The 22,468-nt window shown below is 43.2% G+C and overlaps 1 protein-coding gene across 2 annotated transcripts in view; it reads right to left on the bottom strand.

Annotated features, from left to right (window-relative positions):
* Positions 1-231: 231 nt before the first annotated feature.
* Positions 232-22,468, bottom strand: part of ctbp1l (C-terminal binding protein 1-like) — a 68,241-nt gene continuing 46,004 nt past the window's right edge. Inside the window, exons 7-12 of one of the 2 annotated variants that reach the window (XM_084332425.1) lie at positions 21,985-22,199; positions 13,914-14,044; positions 13,456-13,583; positions 2,878-2,998; positions 1,594-1,694; positions 586-723 (exon numbers count right to left, since the gene is read on the bottom strand). In XM_084332425.1, coding sequence (XP_084188551.1) covers positions 1,637-1,694; positions 2,878-2,998; positions 13,456-13,583; positions 13,914-14,044; positions 21,985-22,199 — 653 coding nt within the window. In that variant the 3' untranslated portion in view covers positions 586-723; positions 1,594-1,636. Of the gene's footprint in view, positions 724-1,593; positions 1,695-2,877; positions 2,999-13,455; positions 13,584-13,913; positions 14,045-21,984; positions 22,200-22,468 lie in introns of both variants that reach the window. The other variant, XM_084332424.1, reaches the window with a different exon arrangement.

The following is a 22,468-nucleotide window of genomic DNA, read 5'->3' as shown; positions in this document are numbered from 1 at the left end:
AACGAAAAAAAAAATAAAAATAAAAAAAAAATCACCTAAGAACCATAAACAGATTAAACAGGAAAACGTGTGTGTGTCGTGTTTTCCTCCTCAATGAGAGAAAAATAGCAAAAAAAAAAAAAAAAAAAACTAGAAAATAAACCAATCCAATTATTGAATCCTTGAGAAGAGAGTTATTGCTGAAGGTGTGTGGGGAGGAGGGGGGGGGGCTGTATGAACATGAGGGAGGAAGGTGAGTGTCCTCGGGGGTTCTTGGCGGAGGGGCAGGGGGTTCTGGAGGGGTGGGGGTGGGGGGGTAGCGGTGTGGACGGGTCACTCCTGGGCTGGTTATGTGGTCTGAGGCACCAGGCTGTACAAATCCAGAGCGAACTGGAACAGACCGGCACCCTCTTGTGTGTCAATGCGCCGGAGGGAAGGACTGTCCGTGATGAAGGTGGAGGAGGGAGGGGGGGACAGGGGAGGTGTCGGGGGGACGCGGGTTGGTTTCCAGGGGTGACGGAATGTGTTGGCGGAGGGAGGGGGGGGGGGGGGGGCTATTGGTCGGAAGGGATGTCTCTGTCGGCCTCGGCCTTGGAGGGCTGCCCCGGGGAGGGGGCGTGGGGCGGGTGGGAGACGGGGGCGATGCCGTGCGCCAGGGACCCCGACACCAGGCCGCCTTCGAGCCCCGCGATGGCCCCCGGAAGGCCCCCCGCTGCTGCCACGCTGATCAGACCCGCAGGAAATCTGAGAGAGAGACGAAGAGACAGACCGAGAGACAGAGAGAGAGAGACAGACAGACAGACGGACAGAGAGAGACGGAGACAGAAAGAGAGAGAGTTACAAATCCACTTAAAAAACAAACTATTCACTCTAACGCTGATATAATAATGAAACCATGCTGGGCAAGTCCACTTGAAAACAAACTGTTCAATCTAACCTTGATCTAAACTTGCTCCAAATTAATGCCAAATAGTGTCAGGGCCAATCTGGTGAGATGTCAAATGTTCAAACTCAAGGTATCTTGTGTACGTTTACTTTTACTCATAGTATATATATATATCTTCAGATTCAAATTCTTTAATGCCTATATTTATTGGAACGTATAATATAACCTCACATTTTAATATTCAAATTTTATCGCCTATATTTATGTCTTTCTATTACCTTGCCCATACCTGTACCTCCCCTCCCCCCGTTCCGCTATGCCGCCTGAATTTCAATGAATCAATAAAAGGAGATCAATAAAGGAATATCTCATCTTACACATTTGGAATGCAGTTAGGCCTAACAACCGTTTGACAAACGTTTGACACTCTTCCAGTGCCCCAGATGAATGTTATCGCGCTTAAAAGCGATATTTCACTTTTTGCAGTCTAACCTCCACCTACGGTCCTCTACAAGTAAGCTAGCGTCCACTGCTGTCCCTGTCAACACACCACCATTCCTCCCAGGTGTCAGGCTCCTCATTCACCTCCAGTCATTTTGAGGACAAGAGTCTAAAATATCACACATCTGAAGTATAAACAAGCCATACAGCAATATTATTATGTGTAATATGTTTAAGGTGCTTTGGTTTTTGGAGCTAATGTTATGAGTATAGGAACTATTTCTCACTTGGGGGTGTAGTTTGACCAACTGTCAACGTCTGACAGAATGTTTAGAATCTTTCCTCCAGCGAGGCAGCAGGTAACCATAGGTAACCACTCCCCGACATTCTATGCAGGGCAAAGCACAGTACACTCAAGCCTACAACAAGTTGACCGGGTTTGATTTTATTTGTCAAAAAAATTGTAATAAATCTGTAAAACACACATGCCAAAACAAACATAATACATTTGTCAGAATTATTGAAATCCGACACCTGGGAGGAATGGTGGTGTTGACAGCGGACGGCAGGGATAGCAGTGGTCACTAGCTTACTTTAAATAGAGGTAAGACTGCTGAAACTTGTTTTACTAAAGTGAAATATCCCTTTAAAAAAAATAAAAAGGACCATACCAGTCTAATTTTGACTTAATTATTGGAGATTGCCCCAGTCTTCAACACATTTTACGTTTGTTGTGTTTTTTTTGTGCCGATATCAGCTTACCTTACTAAACGCCGTTCAAAGGGCCATTGATGTTGAAAAATGGAGTACAATACTCCATGAGACTTGAAAGTTGTTTGAACGTTGCAAGATCATGCAACTCCGCCTTCTGAAAACCACGGTGCCAATATAAACCCTCTTCGACTCCCCTAGAAGCTCCGTACAGCAAACCTCCGCGCTCAGTTGGCTGTGCTCATTATGAACTCCTGCGTGCTGCATGGACGTGAGTAGCTTGTAGTCGAGTAATACAGTAACATTAGCGAAAATAAACAATACAATGATTTTCACGAGGGTAAATGACCTACGCCTGGTGACTTTCAAGTTTCATGGAGCATCATTTCAACTACTTTAGCACTGTGAAAGGGAGGCTGAGATCTAGAAGTATTTATTTGTCATGCAGATTAACCAAAACATACACTGTATACACCCATGCAAACTAAATTGCAGGGACAATCTCTGGTAAGAAGTCAAAACTAGACCGGTATGGCCCTTTTAAAAGTAATGTTCTTTGTATTTTATGAGTATTTAACGACCCCGTCTCTGCCTGGATCACTCACCTCGGACCAAATTAGATCTTAAAGAGATGCTTCTAAACAAAAAGGTTGATCGCTGAAGCAACTGATTGATAATTTTTGTAATTTTTGTGGGGCTGTTTTGCAGGATTTGTTTGTCGTTATGAAAAAGGGCACAGGACTGCAGTGGAGTGGGGGTGGCGAGAACACATCACAGACGCCGCCAATTACACCGCTCTACCTCCATCCATCAATCCATTCTTCCAGCACTGCCTTCTCCTCAAGCCCCTCCTCTCTCACCTGTAAGCGGTCGCTCCGTTGAGCTCTGGGTGAACAGTGGCGGCCTCCATGCTGGGCCACTGAGAGGCTGCCATCAGGTACTCCTTATTCACACAGTTCTTCAGACTGTCTGGGATACGACCTGGAAGACACAAGGTTCAGTGTGTTTAGTGCCATCGACTCGTATCACATCATATCACTCATCATCACCGTCCTTCATGAGAAGGTTGGTTGGTCCTCGCTGATGGAGAGGCGCAACAAACGCTGGTATTTGTTAATATTTTTAAGGCTCTTATTGGCAAGTTACCTCATTATACTACATTATTATTGGAATGGAACTTTGGAACCTATGGAACCTGTCCTAGTGACTGGCTGGTCCTTAACACTTTGAATGCCCAGCAGGGGGCGCACATTTAGTGCTTGAATGCCCACCATCCGCTTCAATGTTAACGTTAATATCGCCTAATCTATGTTTTAAATTATGGCTATGTGTCTAATCTGCCCGTCGCATTATCAATGACCCATTTCCAGTCAACATTGTCGAAGCGGATTTTTTTTTATCGGTTCATTTCCGTTTTATAGCATTTTGAAAAGCCCTCGTTTTCACGGAAAAAAGAAGAGATTCCATGATAATCGCCCTTTACTGGAATATTCTAGAACGGTCATTTTTCGGCCTATTTATGAATCGTTTTCAAATAAACGCTAGATTATCGATAGTATATGTGTACGTGTGCACGCTGGTGCCGCGCGCTGAAAATCGATTCTCTCAGTTCCTGATCGCTCTTACAGTCAAACAGCCATATCACATATAGGGGGAAAGCTTATATCTCCGTGAAAACAGGTCTGATTATCCTAAGACTGGTCAAATAGATTCCTTAACAGAGATCAGATGGTATTCCAAATGGATTATTCCAATTCCTGATAGCCATTCCAAAAATCTATCCTTTTATTGATCCCACGCGTATACTGTAAAACACAGTAACCACGCTGTGCTGAGGGTCCAGCATGAAGCTGATCGGCCCCGGTTACATGCGTGAGAAGTAAAATGTGGAGTCCGGGTTTTTTTCTCTCATGCATTTTCATTGAGTCCAATCCAAAAGGGTGAATTACCATCTGGGAGACGATAGGGGGCGCTTTTTTCCACATCCGAGTGCCTGGGGTGGCTGATTTACCAACGGTAGACACGGTTGATGAAATATGAATTCAGATCGCTAATATAAAAAAAAAGAGAAAAAACGAATATTCTCGTTATGGGCATTGAACCCGCGGGGGGTAAACCCGAGAATATTCGTTATGGGCATTCAAAGTGTTAAGGTCCCTCTAGTTTGCTCGGAACAGGGTACATCTGCATTTTGCTATGAGAACCCTAGATATTTGTACTTATTTCAAGAACGCTTGCCAAGCCAAATATCCTTACTGCTGATTATCTTACTCGTTTAAAACTCTTGTGTGTGGAGTTCTCTCTCCCGATTGGATAAAGTGGAACGGGATACCAGGAAATAAATGTTCCGTTTACTTCAGAGCGGAGAGACTGACAACCAAAGGAAATATACCACGTAAAGCACCTTTAATATTTATTACACCCGAATAATACCGAATCAATTCTTAAATTGAGAATTATGAATTTACCCCGCAGATGCCCTGATTAACAGTGTTGGGTTCAGTTCATTAGCCTCGTCAGCCTCTCCCCAAGACTCATTCCTGTTTGCTTTGACATTACAAAGATCAGAGGCTGCGCATCACAGCCGCCCAGCCTCAGCTCTCCGTGGCGTGACGAGTGGGTTTCATCCTCGCTCAGTGCATCGACATAAGAGGGAAAATACTATTGATTAACTTGTTTTCTGGTGCGCCGACTCACACGCGGCACAATGGAATGCATTTCAGTCCATACAGGCCACGCTGTTCAACTGAAAAGTTAGAGCCGATTAGTTTCTCGCCGTCAAAAACATCCGCTAGGTGTGGTCAGCTTGCCGCTGTAACGGTAGTCACACTCGCGGCAGACTTTGCCCACTCTGAGTGCCATTCTAGTTATTCCTTGAGATAACTGGGGGGGGGGGGGGGGGGGGGGGGGGGGTCATGATACCGACGTTTTGGTTTCGATACCAATACCAAGTCGTTAACTTTGATATTCGATACTTGACCTAAAAGAAAAAGACAAACGCTGTCGAATACAGTTATCATCCTTTATTATTTACAAGTAGTTGGCAAAAAGGGGTCAGAAAAATTAGCATGATAAGCTAGTAGAAGCAGGCCTAATTAGTTTGGAAATACGACACCTAGAACATATTTTAATGATAATTATGTGTAAAATGGACAAAAAAATTTTTGTTTACACACACCTGCAACTGTCACCCAACCTTTTGTACTGTAATTAGTCTGTTCTGCTTCATTACATACCTGGTCATTTTATTTGGTTGTTTGATGTGTTTTATTAATTTCCCTTACCTCTGTGATGTATGTATTATCCGTCTCTTTTCCATTATATTTTTAGTCCCCTTTCCCTGTCACCCTTCGAGAGGCCCCTTTGTCCTCTCGCCAGGCTATCATTGTAAATAGGAATTTCTTCTTAATTGACCTGCCTGGTTAATTTAATTTTTTTTATAAATAAATAATCAAGGTTATGCCATATTATATAGGCTAATATTTAAAAAAGAAAAAAAGTAGTAAAATGTTTTCAAATTAACCCCGATCGGCGGTACCAGGCAGAGATCTTTTTCACGTCATAAATAGATCAATACAGTCCGTATTAAGTAATGTTGCGTTTATTTTTCAAATGTAGCCAAGAGTCAAGACCTTAACCATATTAAAACAGCAGTCAAAGTGTATATTTTCAGCACTACCTTTGTTTACCAATGATTTTAAGTGTTATTAGCCAAATATGATCTTGTAAAAATCTCTGCGCATTGCATCAGAACCCGGATGATTTAGACACAAGGAAATTACGGCGTCATGAAATCGTTGTAGTCCTAAGAAAGAGGAGACCCAGGGCTTTCGATGGGACGAAATTTCATAAGACACTACCTAGCTCACACAAGCTGCTGTCAAAGCTGTAGCCGGCTGACTAAACTGCAATCCGGTGAAAAATGGCAGAGCTATGGACATTATACAAAAGTAACTACTTACAGTAGACTTCATGCACGGTCTTTGCTGCCCTGTAACGGGCGCCTGGTGGTACTAAATCCAGATTTAACTCCGCCATTGGAAAGAGATTTGGCCCGATCCATAGATGTATGACTTCGCCATAATAAGGTCATTTATAGACCTGATATTCTATATTCATATTTCAAATGGCATGTGGCCGGATGGAAAAATTCAGTACTGTATATTTTCGCGTCTGGTCAATGTTAGCATGGTGTTATTCACCATAAACTTTTTTTTTTTTATATTCTCCTTTGGGTCATTACAATTTATTCAAGCATAGTACCAGACACACTATTCCTTTCCATAGATACCAAGAACATGCAAAATGGACCTTGCAGAAGTGGAGCAATCTTCCATTTACTTGGGTATGTACTTTTAGGCGAATCTTCTGAAAATATGGCTCGGGCTTAAGAGGTTAAAGAGGGACAGGGGGAAGGAAGCAGCTGAGCTCTCGAGACACAGAACAGGTGCTTCATGTCTGATCATCACATGTCCTCCTCACAACAGAACGATAAAGACACGAGTAAAAGATAATCAGCTAAATGCCCCTTTTAGAAAGGTTGGGGTGTTTCACCAGGCGGGCTGTGTTGCCTCCCTGTAAACACAGTTTACAGCAGCGCTTGGCACACCGGCGCTGCTCAGCCCTCAATATGCCAGGGCTGGTATTTCTCTGTCTGCTTTGAAGCCGAAATAATTGCTCCCTCTTTTGTCAACAAGCTTAGATGCTGCTGCTGCCGCCATGTCTTCATCTAGTCTCTGAACACAACCAGAGTGATCTGTGTCTCACTGCCGCCGCCATGTCTTCATCTAGTCTCTGAACACAACCAGAGTGATCCGTGTCTCACTGGTGCTGCCGCCATGTCTTCATCTAGTCTCTGAACACAACCAGAGTGATCTGTGTCTCACTGGTGCTGCCGCCATGTCTTCATCTAGTCTCTGAACACAACCAGAGTGATCTGTGTCTCACTGCTGCCGCCATGTCTTCATCTAGTCTCTGAACACAACCAGAGTGATCTGTGTCTCACTGCTGCCGCCATGTCTTCATCTAGTCTCTGAACACAACCAGAGTGATCTGTGTCTTTTTTTTTAATTTTTTGTGTGCGTGCGGTAATAACCGCGGCGGTAGGAAATATTTTGCAAATTTGTGCGGTAAGGAAATCATCAATACCGCGGCAGCTCTAGGCGGCAGCAGTGAGACACAGATCACTCTGGTTGTGTTCAGAGACTAGATGAAGACATGGCGGCAGCAGTGAGACACAGATCACTCTGGTTGTGTTCAGAGACTAGATGAAGACATGGCGGCAGTAGAGCTGCCGCGATTACCGCATTACCGCGGTATCGCTGTTACATCACGGCCACCGCAGAGTAGGCTGAATACCGCGTCACCGCTGTTTTTTATAATAATAATAATAAATTACCCTCCTCTTGTTGGGCTTGCGGCTCTGCAGATATACCCTACTCTATCGAGGTTCCAAGCGACCCTATTGGGTACCATAAAAGTCACGTGAAACATTGCAGACCACTGATTGGTCAGAAGAGAGACGCGTCACACGTTGTAGCGTCATGCAGTGTGTTACCACCAATCGGCAAGCGCGTATTAGGTTTTTACTTCCGGAATGTCAGCTCATCACAACACGGCTAATAACGTTAGCTTTAACTCTCCGCCGGAGTGGACTACCATCGCTCCTAAGGAGTACTCAACGAGACATAATGATTTTACTGTCTGCAACGAATGTTATAATAAAAGCCCTTCGTTCTATACACTTGTCTGATTGAAAACTTTATTAACAGACCGCAGAATGGGACAACTCAGCACGCTCTGAGCAAAGAAAGGAACTGAGATATGAATAGAGTATTGCTTGCCTTGCTATTGTCCGGTAAATACGCTGATGTTATTGAACGTATAACTATATAATGTTAATGCCACAAAACGAATGCCTTTATTATAAAGTAGTAACTTTATAGTAATAATAATAAGAAAGGGTCGGGGGGGTTAGGGGTAACCACCCCTGCCCGCGACACCGAGTGAACGGCGCACGACCAGAGGGGAAACTTCGAATCAGTGTTTCACTTTCAATAACTAATGCGTGCTTGCCGAATCCCAAACAATATTCATGCTGCAAAGTCATCCTCTAAAGATAGACATTTAGACTAGAGGCAGGCTATATGCTATAAAGAGTAGACTACTACTAAAAAAAAAATGCATTCAAACTCTGCCATGTCTTCATCTAGTCTCTGAACACAACCAGAGTGATCTGTGTCTCACCGACACCCCAAAGTCTCTCAGCACACTACTGCTGTACCGTTTATTGCTCACAAAAACACACAAATATACTGTACACACACACATACTGTACACACACATACCGTGCACTCACACAAATATACGGTACACACACCATTGCCATGGTCATCGATCTTCCAGGGTGTCTACAGGTATACATTTTACATGCTGCTTTCATCCAAAGTGATTTACAAATTGTCAGCAGGAAGGAAGGGTACAACTCTGGCAGCTAAGATTCAGTGGTATCGTTTGTCAAATGGTGTCGAGCTTGAGTGTTACACTCCGAGTGCATAGTAGTATAGACATATTTAGCGTGATAAGTAGTAGTATAGTAGCATAGTAGTAAGGTACATACCGTAATTCCTCTAATAGTAACCGGGTCTCAAATACAAGCCGGGTCTCTATTAATGGCCGGGTGCGCTCTTGAGCTAAGCAATTATAAGCCGGCCTCCTAATACAAGCCGGGTTACTAATATACTGAGCTGCATACTGAGCTAGTTACTTGATTTCACTTTGAAAACGTTGAAATGACCAGTGACCACCTGTAATTGCACTGTTTACTATTTCATACAGTACTTGGTTTCAATAAATGAACCCAGTACATTTTACTGGGTTCAAACTGACACAAAATGTTGATTTATTCATTATGATCCGTTTGAAAATTTGAAATATAGGCCTCCCTCTTATACAGGCCTCCTCCTAATACAAGCCTGGTACCCGCTACAGTTGAAACAAATACAAGCCGGGGTTACTATTAGAGGAATTACGGTATACGTAGTAGTAAAAAGACAGTAAGAAGGTTATTCGTTATAATTTTCCACCATAGTGGAGCGAGGACCGAGGACAGTGTCACTGGAATCTGTTGCTAGTAGGGGTGTAACGATGCATCGATTAAATCGAAATGCATCGATTCTAATGTGATGATTCAGCTGCATCGATTTGAAAATGTTAGAATCGATTATAATGGAAATTAATAGTTTTCTCCTTTTCTTTGTATTGTTTTTATTGATCTATAGTCCATTCATGCTGAGTGAATCAGTTCCCCCAGCCAGATTTGTGTATTAAATTTTTTTTGGGGAATTAACCGATATAAAATGTATCGAAAATTAATCAAATCGAATCGTGGTAAATGGAGATTTCATGATGCATTGAATCGTTGCCCGAATAATCGTAATCGAAATTAGTTGCGAGGTCGCGTCGTTACACCCCTAAACAGTTTGGACCCAGGAGTTTGCACTTCCCGTCAACTATTGCATTAGCAAACACTGCGACAGGAAGTAACCCCGGGGTCCTGTGTCACTTTGAGAGCGGCTATAAGCAAGTTAAACTCAAGACTTTTTCAGACCTTTTAATGCAGACGTTTAAGACCTATTTTGCAATAGATATTAACACCAAATGTGAAAATATAGGCATACACTTCTGAGTATATATATGCATATGATATTTGTATCAGCTCAAAATGACCAGTAAGGAGTTCCATTTGCCCAAATGTGTTTATTGACCGTCAAACAAGTTGTACATGTTTTAATTGATTGTTATCCTTATTCGTCTAATTGCTATGATTTTATATGCCTTTTCTTTTTGCTTAACTCTGTATGTTTTGCTTAACTCCGTATGTACACTCGACGTGACTGTAAATTAGGGGAAAACCTCAGTTGCCTTTCAAGTTTAAATAAAAGGTTTGAAATTAAATGAAATAATGTAAAAGAAAAGTATCCTCAATGATATGAATCCCTGCTGAAATGTAGTCTTTGGTTAACGGTGATTGGTAACTCCTGCAGGCCTACTTTTCACAACAGTGCATTGGGCTGCTTGCAGGACTACGGTGACTTCTGTGGCTGAATGCCAATGTCTACGCTGAAAGGTCATTTAGACCCCAGCTGTGTTGTCATGATGGTTCTCCGCTTCATCGCTCACACGTGGCTTTTAAATAAAGGGGTAAATGTCCATCGTAAAAGCAAATAAGAGCAAATAAGAGCAGTCACATTTAGCCTACAGGCAGTCTGTTGTCAAAATGAATCCACCACTCAACTTCCTCTTGTAGATTGGACTGATGGTTGTCCCACTTTTTACAGCTCGTCTTTTGTCCAAATATTGGCAGAGTTAAAGGGGAACTATCTTATAAATGGCCTTTTTCAGTGTTTAGCATTGTTTCCTAGCTATGTGGACTTATATTAATATGATCTATGTCTCTAATTCTCATATTGGCGCATTCTTCCAATTCTCCTCTCACAATATTCACCCTCACTGAACTGAGTCATCTGAAAATGTGCTGATTTGTGATGTCAGAGAGACACCGCTGCATGTTAATCTGCTGAGACTCACACTCTCCACACAGTTCCAAACAGTGGTTGGAGCTAGTGCACTGCAACCTTGCCCAGGCCCGACGGGTTCGGGCTGGGTAGGGCTTTTTTTTTTAATAAATAATTCGGGCTCGGCCGGGCCCGGGCACCACCGTTTTTTTATTTTTTTTTATTGTGTTTCTTTTTTTATATAACTAGGGTTATATGATAACCTTCGTTTTAAGATTCGCTTTCTCTTTTGCGCCAGAGAAACATTTGGATGTAATTACTGCAGCGCGCAGAGAGAACTCAGGGGACAAGTTCAACTCGATTGGTTGTGTTGGAATATAGCCAGTTGGCGAACGTTTTAATTTGTTCTTGGGATGTATGTAGCCGGTTTTGTTAACGGTGTTCAACGCGTTGCTGACGTCTGGTGAGTGATGTTTACTATTTGCTGGGTCGCGACTGCTACTTGTTTTGTTGTGATTTTCATTACGTTGCTCTGCTCGAAATCTGATTTCTGTTTTCTGTTTGTTTGTTTGACTGAGTAGGCTATTGTGTGTGTGTGTGTGTGTGTGTGTGTCAAAGAAGCCTTCAATACGTTTTACGAGGCTGATGTGTGACAGTGTGAGTCAGTCTATATAAGCGAGCACTGGGAGAGACGGCATTGCGAAACAGGCTATGTAAATGCTTCTTAGTTTTGTTTATTTATTACGTTCATATAAAACCGTGTTTCGAATATTTAAAACAAATACAAAAAAAATTATATTTTAATAATAATAATAATAATAATAATAATAATTTTTTTCTGGTTTTCACGCGGGCTAGGGCTTAAAATATTATTTACAGTCGGGCTTATTTTCGGGCAGGGCCTGAAGTTCAAGGGCTCGGGCAGGGCTCGGGCTTTATTTCAAGGCCCTTGCAGACCACTAGTTGGAGCCCAGGCTCAAAACGGCTTAAGATCTTGAGGTAGAAAAATGCTGTTTTTGAGGACTCGATTAGAAATACAAAAAAATTACAGAGGTGTTTCATAAACTCACAGGAATTGTGTAAAAGTGCCCAAATAGTGAAAGAAATAGTAAAATAGTTCCCCTTTAAGACAATTATTTACCCAGCGATATTTCCTACACATTCTTTAGCGCATGTTGTAAATAAATACAAATATTTTTTAATTTTTTTATATTTATTTTTTTAAACATCGTATTTTTTATCCAAAGCGGTTTACAATCTGTTCCTCACATTTTACCCATTCACACACCGATGGCGGAGGCAAACATGCAAGGTGCCCACCTGCACATCGGGAGCCATTAGGGGTTAAGCGTCTTGCTCAAGGACACTTCGACACGCTGCCTGGGAATCGAACCGGGAACCTCTGGATTACCAGTCGACTGCTCTACCTCCCAAGCCACTGTCGCCCCTTTTATTGTGAACAGGGAATGTGAGAGGGAAGCGCACTGCAAATCACCAGTTCAAGTCGAAGGGTACAGAGGCTCTCGCTAACTATCAGGAGTGCGACTTGCTCTGAAACACGGGAGATTGACAGGAGAAAAGGCTGTATATGAGGTTAGCTAACTAGGATGGATCCCATCCAGACAGACGGACCAAAGAGACATGGGCTACAGGCAGTCACGAGAGTGTACGGTGGCCAGTAGGGACCAAGTCTGAGAACACAAATGGTAAAAGACCATTAATTCTGGACCGCGCTTACAGCATTCAATAGTTTAGACTATTCAAAAACAGAATTAAAATACTATTTAAGACTTTTATTTGTAATTGTGAGTAAGACATTGAAAGACTTTTTTTTAAAGGATCTGTAGCCACCCTGTCTTCTTAAAAGAGAAAGATGCCCGTTAGCCTGTATTTTTCCAAATGCCGTTATAGTACCTTTTCTAAATTCTAGTATGGTTCTACTTTTTCAGTAGCGGTATACCGTGCAACACTAATATAAACCTACCATGTCAAGAAACAAAACAGTCAAAAGCAAAAGGCAGGACACACTGATGTCATTACAGATTAATTATTACCCGACTGTTTTTAACCTCCGTACTTCCCCTGTTTTCAGATTAATCATCAGTGAATTAGTCACCCGGTCAATGAGACACATTCACAGCCGTCCAAGAAAGAAAAGAAAAAAAGTTTCGTTGCACGGCTCATTTCCATCTAGTTATATAAATAAATGATTAGTGGAAATCATTTTCAGATTTTTTATAATTGCTATTTTTGGAATTAGCCGTCATAACACGAGAGTCCAATGTGAATGTGGTTCTCCTGGTCGCCCCATTTTTTTTTTATTAACAACGTTGATTAAAGTGTCTTACCGGTAATGGAGGAGGTACTGATGTGACTGAGTGTGTCTTACCGGTAATGGAGGAGGTACTGATGTGACTGAGTGTGTCTTACCGGTAATGGAGGAGGTACTGATGTGACTGAGTGTGTCTTACCGGTAATGGAGGAGGTACTGATGTGACTGAGTGTGTCTTACCGGTAATGGAGGAGGTACTGATGTGACTGAGTGTGTCTTACCGGTAATGGAGGAGGTACTGATGTGACTGAGTGTGTCTTACCGGTAATGGAGGAGGTACTGATGTGACTGAGTGTGTCTTACCGGTAATGGAGGAGGTACTGATGTGACTGAGTGTGTCTTACCGGTAATGGAGGAGGTACTGATGTGACTGAGTGTGTCTTACCGGTAATGGAGGAGGTACTGATGTGACTGAGTGTGTCTTACCGGTAATGGAGGAGGTACTGATGTGACTGAGTGTGTCTTACCGGTAATGGAGGAGGTACTGATGTGACTGAGTGTGTCTTACCGGTAATGGAGGAGGTACTGATGTGACTGAGTGTGTCTTACCGGTAATGGAGGAGGTACTGATGTGACTGAGTGTGTCTTACCGGTAATGGCGCGGCGCACCTCCCTGGCCGCCTCCTCGCGGGCCTCCACGGAGGCTTGTTCACTGTACCAGGACGTGTGTGGGGTGCAGATCAGGTTGGGGGCGTCCTTCAGAGGGCCTGTTGAAAAACTACAGAGAGGGGAAGAGTTTAAAACACAAGGAACGACAAGGATGTGTGGGTGGCGTACATCTCGTGTCTGGAGGTTCAGCTAGAGAGGTCGTCAAATCAGTTGCTTCTAGATGTTCTAGCCTCAAATCTAGAAAGGTGGCTGAGCGAGCCTTTGGCGTGGATGTATTTCTATGAACTCTTTTACACCGCGATATGCTGCCTGTTTGAGGCCGTGCGCAGAGGTTTCTTCATCAAATCAATAGAGCATCTCACGGTACATAGTGATTCACTTTAGTTACCATCCCACCTGGCTGATCGTGTGTGTGCATGTGCGTGTGCGTGTGTGTTACCTGAAAGGCTCCGTCTCGTGGACGTCCAGAGCGGCTCCTCGTATCCGGCCCTCCTTCAGGGCCTGAGCCAAGGCCTTCTCGTCTACCAGACCCCCTCTCGACGTGTTGACCAGGAAGGCCCCCTGACGCATCTGCAACACAGAGCACACCACCGCAGCTGAAACCACTCCTCCGGTAACTCCAGTTACTCCGTTACAAAGAATAATTTAGGCCTGACTTAACCCACGGCGCACAGACATGTTTCACACGGACAATAATGTGACGAGATTTCAGATGCAGATTTAGCTAAATGGAAGACTAGAGGAAAATAGCGATGAGCAAAGAGACGGAACCTAGAAAACACCAGAAATGGTCAAAAGTTTGGGATAATTTCAAGCTGAAAGAAAAACTCTGTATAGTGCGTCTATTGTGAAACTGAACTAGCACCACAATAGCACTTAGTCAACGCTTCAGCAGAAAGCATCCAGTCCACAGAGCAGTGCTGACACAGTAAAGAACGTACCTTAACGGGCGGCTACGTGGCGTAGTGGGCAAGGCGCTCGCCACAAAATCTGGAGACGCTGGGCTTGCCTGTTCGAGCCCAGCGCTCCACATTTGCTTTCAGTTTAGCTGGTCGTTCATACTAATACATATTGGCCGTATTAGGGGGTGGGAAACTGATGGGTGGGGATCGGGCGTTGTGGACAGCGACTCCTACAGGTCGGTTGGTGCGCCTGCGCAGTAGAATCAGGAAGTGTCGGGGGCAGCGTGAGGTACCGGTACCTTAACGTTAATCATGGCTACATGTGATGGCTGGTTAAGAACGAAAAAATCAATATGGTGACTAGTGTGTTTAGATATCCAAGTTACTCAAGAAAATAAGCATAGAAAATAAAAAGCTGCCGTAAAAATCTTTTTTTAATAACGGGTAAAATACTCTATTACTAAAATAATTGATAGCTGCAGCCCTAGACCACACACACCCACACACAGCTTTAGGTACCAGTCTACCAATCGATTCTCAAGTAGTGCTTGAGATTAGCGGTATGTCAGAAAAGGAATCACTTTATACAACACGCGGGACAGCAGTACAAGGAATCTTGGTAACATGCAGCGGAACACGTGACACACCGCTCACAGACACACTGGTAATGTAGAGCGAGGGCCTCAGAGCACCGTGCGTCACCCCGTGCAGCGCTGCCAGGGTCGAGGCCGTTCTCACCGACTGTAAAGGGCTTAGTTTTTTTTTTAGCAGCATACTGTAGAAACGCAGCCGTTCCTTCCATCGCTTTCACACGGCAGACTCTACATAACAACGGGGACGTCACGGTGAGGAATAATGAACTTGTGGCGACAGTGGACGCTTCACAAGATGGCGCTCGGTGTCTGTGGAGCTCGTACTTTTAAGGCCGTGCGGCTACGGTGGTCCGCCGCGGCCCAGTCGTAATTTTCGACGGAACCCGTTCTACATGGTAGATGGTGCATTTATATACAGATTTTATCCAAAGCGCTTTACTATTTTGTTCCTCACATTCACTTACACATTCAACCATGACCATGCAAGGTGCCAACCTGCTCATCGGGGGCAGTTTAGGGGTTAAGTCACAAGTGTCTTGCTCAAGGACAGTTCGACACGCTGCCCGGGAGGAGTCGGAATCGAACCGGGAACCTTCCGATTACCAGACGACCGCTCTACCTCCTGAGCCATGGTTGTTCTAGTCCTTAAGGTCCCCTGAGTTTGCTCTGAACAGGGTAAATCTGCATTTTGCTATGATGCCTCTATAGTTCATGGAATGAACTCCAACAGCCCTTAAAGCTCCAGATTCTCCCCTCTGTTGCAGAGTTTAAAACCTTGATCTCCAACCTTTGACAATGAAGTTGCACGTGTTTTAATTTATTTGTCATCCTTGCTTTTTGCCTCGTCTCGTTGTCTTAGTTATTATTTTAAGATTTTTTGTGCGCGCTTATTTCTGTATGTACACTCGACGTGACTGTAAATAAGGGAAACGTCAGTTGCCTTTCTAGCTTAAATAAAGGTTTGAAATTTAATTAATGAGGAGTATCCATTTGTTGGGCAGACGAGAGCTGAGGTTAGGTTCCGATTTCAAAATGAACTGATGGACAGTGATACAGGGTATCTGCAAAATTCTCAATTTAAAATGTAATGACTTTTAAGACCTATTAATACCTCCTACACAAGGAAAATACAGTTTACAATGTTATTGCGTTTCGTAAGTTAATTAAGCGACGATATGAACATTCTTAGCCGATACAGGAACAGATTGTTTAGGCTATATGTCTATATTTATTGTTACTGTATATATCTATTCACATCTGTCTGTGTACATACCTGCATATAATCCTTTTTACATATCTGTAGATTGTATATCTATATCGCATATCCCTTACCTACACATACTAGTTACGCTGCTGGCCAGTATGACTTACTACCATACTGTCTTTACACCTGTATCACTGTACATATTAATACTACAACTCTGTACATCTGATTAGCACTACACTCAGTAGTAGTACTAATTTATACCCAGTTTAATGTACATTGTATATTACTATTGCACTTTACTGTTACATTTGCACTCTTGTGCACTATTTTTGTTGTACTGTTCTTGTGCTGTGTATAATGACAACACATTTGAATCTAATATCTAGGAAAATAGGCCTTTATCTGCCAATACCAATAGTTGGTTGTTTATGCCAACTAATGATGCTAATGATGGAGCATCGCCGTCGGTTGTGTGATAGTAAAGGGCTAACCTTCTGTATTGTCACAGTGAAAGGGTTAACCGGATGTCGTGTGGCAGTGAAAGGGTTAACCATTAGAATTAGGCCACACCTCCATGTGATGTAGCTACCGCACCTCTCGTGCTACATTTAGGCTTCATGGGTTACATTCTTTACACTTTTGACTAAAACAAACAAATAGGGTGATAGTGAATTTGAAATGATGTCCAAAAGATGTTCAGCTAGTTTGAAAGGATGATGACAATGTAGGCTTTGTCCTTGAGGCTAGACAAGCATAACCATAACCTAAGGTAATACAAACTGTTATTCTCACTATAGGTCTGACATTAGATTAAATGGTATGAATGGTATGTCTTTTTACTAGTATGTACCCTACTACTATGTAGGGGTGGGAATCACCAGAGGCCTCACGATACGATAGTATTGCGATACTAAATATATTGCGATATGCTGAGTATTGCGATATTAATATTGCGATATATTGCGATTTATTACCTTTTTTCAACTGCAGAGTAAAACTTTGTCAACATGTTTTATCTAATAAAATAAAGTTCAGTCTGTTCATCTCACTTCAATCGTTTTTATTGCAGAACATGGTATTTTCTCAAGTAGACGGATGTAAACACTGTAATCTGTGTTGCATGTACCTGACAAACACTGTTTGTATTACAGTGATATTCCAACTTAACTGAATGCACGTGTGTGTGGACTACTGTACTATTACAGGTATTGAAATGAACAATGCAACTTCCTTATACAAAAAGAAATAATAATAATAATTAAAAAAGATTTGAATCATTAAATATCGATACTTGGCGTCCCTGTATCGATACAGTATCGCCACGCAAAGTATCGCGATACTACTACGTCCCCCCCCCCACCCCTACTACTACTACCGGTATGCTACTTTTCTTATATTACTACCTATAATGCTAATAGTCTATACTACTATACTCTATATTATATTAGAGTCTATATTATATAGTATATAGTCTATACTAGTGTAGCACTCAAGTTAAACACTATTAGATGAACAACCCTTAGCTGCCAGAGATGTATCGCTCCTGCTGATCTGTAAACCGCTTCGAATAAAAGTGTCAGCTAAATGACTAAATGTAACAATGTAAATGTATGATTAATATAACTTATCAAAATATGGCTACCGCTGAATATGAACATATATGCTGTGAACAACAGAAGGCTCCCAACAATCACATCCGTATTTAAATAGGCCTACATGGTTGTAAATATAGTGGCAATGGGTCTGACTGACTGTACATTAAATAGTATGATGAATAATAACAGGCATATATATGTCTTGAATATTGAACATAGCTGTTGGAACAGTGGAAAGAAACAGTCACGTCTCTCTTTACATACAACCTTACATTTACATTTACACTTCTATCCAAAGCTCTCAAAGTTCTGTACAATCTGCAGGAAGGGTAGAACTCTGGCAGCTAAGGGTAAGTAATATTGTTCATCAAACTGTGTCGAACTTGAATGCTACAGTCATGAGTGCATAGTAGGTAGTAGTAGTATAGGCAAGGTAGATTCCTAGCAGAGTGCATACTAGTGAAAGACAGTACGACGGTTAGGCCTAGTCGTTTTTGAGCGTCCCCCCCCCCCCCCCCCCCCCCCCCCGAGAAAACGGCATAGTCATTTATAGACTAAAGAATGCAAGGGTCACTCCAGAGCATTTCTAAATAGGTTGATGCGATCGTTTCCCTCATGTAGCTCTAGAGAATCACAATAATTCACGGTTAGAACAGCTGCTTTGTCAATCATCTTTTTATCAAACTATGGAGTGATAATGTGATATATATACCTCATTTTCATCAGAAGAAAGACCGTTTCCAGTCAAATTAATCTGACAAGTAAGAGGAAATATCTGAAAGCATGAACCGAAATAATACACAGGTTTTGCCGAACTGGGGAGGTTTCCCGGGCAACCAAACTTCCCATGGCGGCTCTCCATTGAACTTGCATTTAGGTGTTATTATTTTTACATGTCCAGACGTGCCCGCCTCGCTCCCCGCAGGTTGTCGGGAGGAATAATTAGGGACGTAACGGATCGTAGTTGATTTGTGACGCGCACAGGTCGCCTCCCCGCGGTTCGGCGTGCGTGTGAGCCGGGGGTTAAGGGCAGAATTCAATTTAACCATCGCAGTGAGCTCTGTATCACATGATGACACGATACAATCTAAACGGTATGTCCGGACACCGGCACGCGAGATCTGGGAGCACACAAAAGAGACTCATTCTCCCCCAAGAATTTACGCGAAACAACCTCTGCATTTAGGTTATCAACAGGGCAAAAGCATAATCAAAGCCCTGTTGTTGTTTTGTTATTTATAGCGAAAGCGAACTATGCGGCCCACTGCGGTCGCGGGAAGTTGTAATTGGCCTACAGAGTGAGGGGGTTGTCCCCGACACTGAGAAAATGTGAAATATGTGCATTGTGCCTTTTCAGCAGTTCAGCCGAGACAAGAAACAAGCCATTCAGGAGTGGAGCCACAGCATGTGAAGATATGTTGATAAAATGCACATGTACAAGATGGCTCCTAATTCTTCTCTATTCTACCTACATTTTTACCTAAAATATTTTAGTTGTTTTCTTTTTTTATTATTCGTAAGATCGCTATGCTATTGCTGGATCTTTGATCTGCAAACGTCTAGTCTTGTAGTTTGATCTGAAAGTTTGATCTGAATTTAGTTTGATGAACAGACAACGAGGCTGCTAGAATGCATAATTGGGAATGTTTTCCCCCCAGCAAAAGACTTGCATGTTTAAGGGACATCAAAGACCTGTATTAACTTGTTGAAAAGGTTCATGTATATCGTCCTTTAAGACTTCTTAAGGATCCGTGGGGGACCCTGAAATACCTTCCGTCAATTTTCTATCCATTAATTTATGGAACAGAGTTGCTGCAGCCTTCGATATTTTCCCTACTATAAACAACATGAACGCTCGTCGCTCACACTGTCCCCCTTACATTCAGTACATCATGCAGAACACACTGTTGCTGGTCTGGACTGGTCTGTCCAGTTGAGCCCTCTGTGCTGCGGGGCCCAGCAGCCTCACTGTGGGGGCGCTGCCTTCATCATCCAGAGTTCACAGATCGCCTCATTAACGTTAGCAGGTTCCCCCATTGGCATTGGGTTGGAATCCGAAATATTGCCAATTGTTGTTTAACCCGTCGTGTCGTCTAGAGCTACTCCGCTACTGTGCTGCGAGTCTGCTGTGCGCGCAGACGGAGGAGTGAGTCTGCTGTGTGCACAGAAGGAGCAGACACTTACTCTGTGCTGGGAGTCTGCTGTGCGCGCAGACGGAGGAGTGAGTCTGCTGTGTGCACAGGCAGAGCAGACACTTACTCTGTGCTGTGCGCGCAGACGGAGACAGAAACACCTTCGGTGTACATACTGTACATCTGCTCAGCACTATTACTCAATTAGTACTAATTCATATATCTTATACCCAGCTTTTTTTTTTTTTTTTTTCTGTTTCTGATTTTTCTCTGATTTTCTCCCCGTACCAATTAGTCGTTGTGCCAATTCCCCCCCCTCCCCTACCTGGCTGCTGTATGCATGTTCTCCTACGAGTCGGTACAAGGGCGTCCCGAGTCGATCGCACGCTTCCTCCGAGACGTGCGCCGACAGCCAGTGACGTCTTTTCACTTGGCAGCGAGGACTCTCATTGGTGAAGTGTAACGCGTTCTCCACCAAGTCCTGCCCCGCTTAGCAAGCGCCGAGACCTGACCTGACCACAACGCCAGATTCCCACCCGCCAGCTTCCCACCCGCTAATACTGCCAATTGTATTAGTGTGAACGGCCAGCCAAGCTGGTGGCAACGCCGAGAGCTGGGCTCGAACCCAGCATCTCCAGCGTTGGTGACGAGCGCAATCTCCGCTACGCCACCTGACCGCTATATATCACTATTTAAATATATTGGATTAGATTAAAATTTGTTTGGCATCCAACCAGCGTGCAAATTTAACAGTAAAGTGTACCGTTACATTTGCACTCTGGTTGGATGCCAAACTTCTTTTCGTTGTACTGTACTCGTCATTATAATGACAACTAATTTGAATCAAATCCAAAAGGCTATACCAATATTTATTTTGTTTATGCCCGTTTGCTTATGCCTCTGTTTATGCCCCTCTTAACTATTTGAATTAGGCCACACCTCCAGGTGATGCAGCTACTGCACCACCTGCACTACATTTAGGCTTTGTGGTTTACATCCTTTACACTTCTACAATCAAACCTTTGACTGGAACAAACAAATCAATAGGGGTGACAGTGAAATGTGAAATTAGTTTAGCTAGTTTGAAAAGATGACAATGTAGGCCTTGCCCTCGAGACTATACAAGCCGTAACCTGTACATTGTATATTAATTTACTACTATTGTATATTACTACCAACCTTCTTACCGTCACCTACTATCATGCACTCTTCCACTAATTCATCTTATTTAGTCTATATTACTACCTACTATACTAACATGTCTCTACTACTATGCAGTCGACACTGCAGCGCCCAAGTTTCATCACCGTTTGATGAACATTGTTACTCAGCTGATAGAGTTGTGCCCTTCCTGATGACCTGGCGGACAGAACTTGTAAGTCGCTTTGGATAAAAGCGTTCAGCTAAATGACTAAATGTATCGCACTTTACTGATATATTTGCACTCTGGTTGGATGCCAAACTTATTTTCGTTGTACTGTACCTGTGCTGTATGGTGACAATTAGGACTGACCCCTATTAGTCGATTAATCGGTCGAAAGGAGCCGTAGTCGATTGGCCAACCTCTTAGTCGAATATAATTTTATTTTTTTTATTAAATGTATAATTTTTTTTATCATTCTTTCCAAAAGAAAAGAGGCCTAGAAGCGTGGCTAACGCTAATGGCACGCATACCAGAGGCTAACTGCCTACGAAAACAGGCACAGAGGCACTGAAAGAGGATTTCACCCATCTAATGAACACACTAGACTAGACAAATATCAAGATGTATCCATCAGTGGACCAATTGCATGCTTTTGCAGAGGACAAGAAGCCTTCAGTCGACTCCTTCAGACATTAAGCACCCCCCACAGCCCAATTGGAATGATAAAAAAAAATAAAAAATAAAAAAAAAATGTATACCGGTATTATACTTTTTTTTTGTCGACCAATAGTTGACTAACGGCAAATTTTGGCCAATCATAGTCGACCATCTAAATCCTTAGTCGGGGACAGCCCTAGTGACAATACATTTGTAATGTATGTAATTTAATGTAATGTAATCTAATGTATGTAATGTAATCTAATGTAATCTAATGTACCTGTTTGATGGTGAAGTCGTTGATGAGGTGGTGGTTGTGCTCGTTGAGGCTGCAGTGCAGGGACACGCAGTCGGAGTGGATCAGCAGGTCCTGCAGGGTGGCCATGCGCTGCAGGCCCAGGGAGCGCTCCACGCCGTCGGGCAGGTAGGGGTCGTAGAAGATCACGCCGAAGCCGAACGCCTTGGCCCGCAGAGCCACCGCTTGGCCCACGCGCCCTGCGGGGGAAGAGCGACGCCGAGGGTTAGTGAATGATAAACGGTGCATTTATATAGTGCTCTTATCCTGAGTGCTTTACAATGTCTCTCCTCACATTCACACACCGACGGCAGAGGTGCAACCATGCAAGGTGGCAACCTGCTCATCGGGAGGGGTCAAGAGTCTTGCTCACACTTCGACACGCTGCCCGCTTGGGAATCGAACCGGGAACCTCCGGATTGCCCCGATGACCGCTCTACCTCCCAAGCCACCGTCACCCCCAGTAGCA

The sequence above is a fragment of the Notolepis coatsorum genome, assembly GCF_963971535.1.
Source record: "Notolepis coatsorum genome assembly, chromosome: 16".
Taxonomy (NCBI): Eukaryota; Metazoa; Chordata; class Actinopteri; order Aulopiformes; family Paralepididae; genus Notolepis; species Notolepis coatsorum.
Note: the sequence above shows the minus strand (reverse complement) of the source record. Positions and strands in the feature narration are given on the sequence as shown.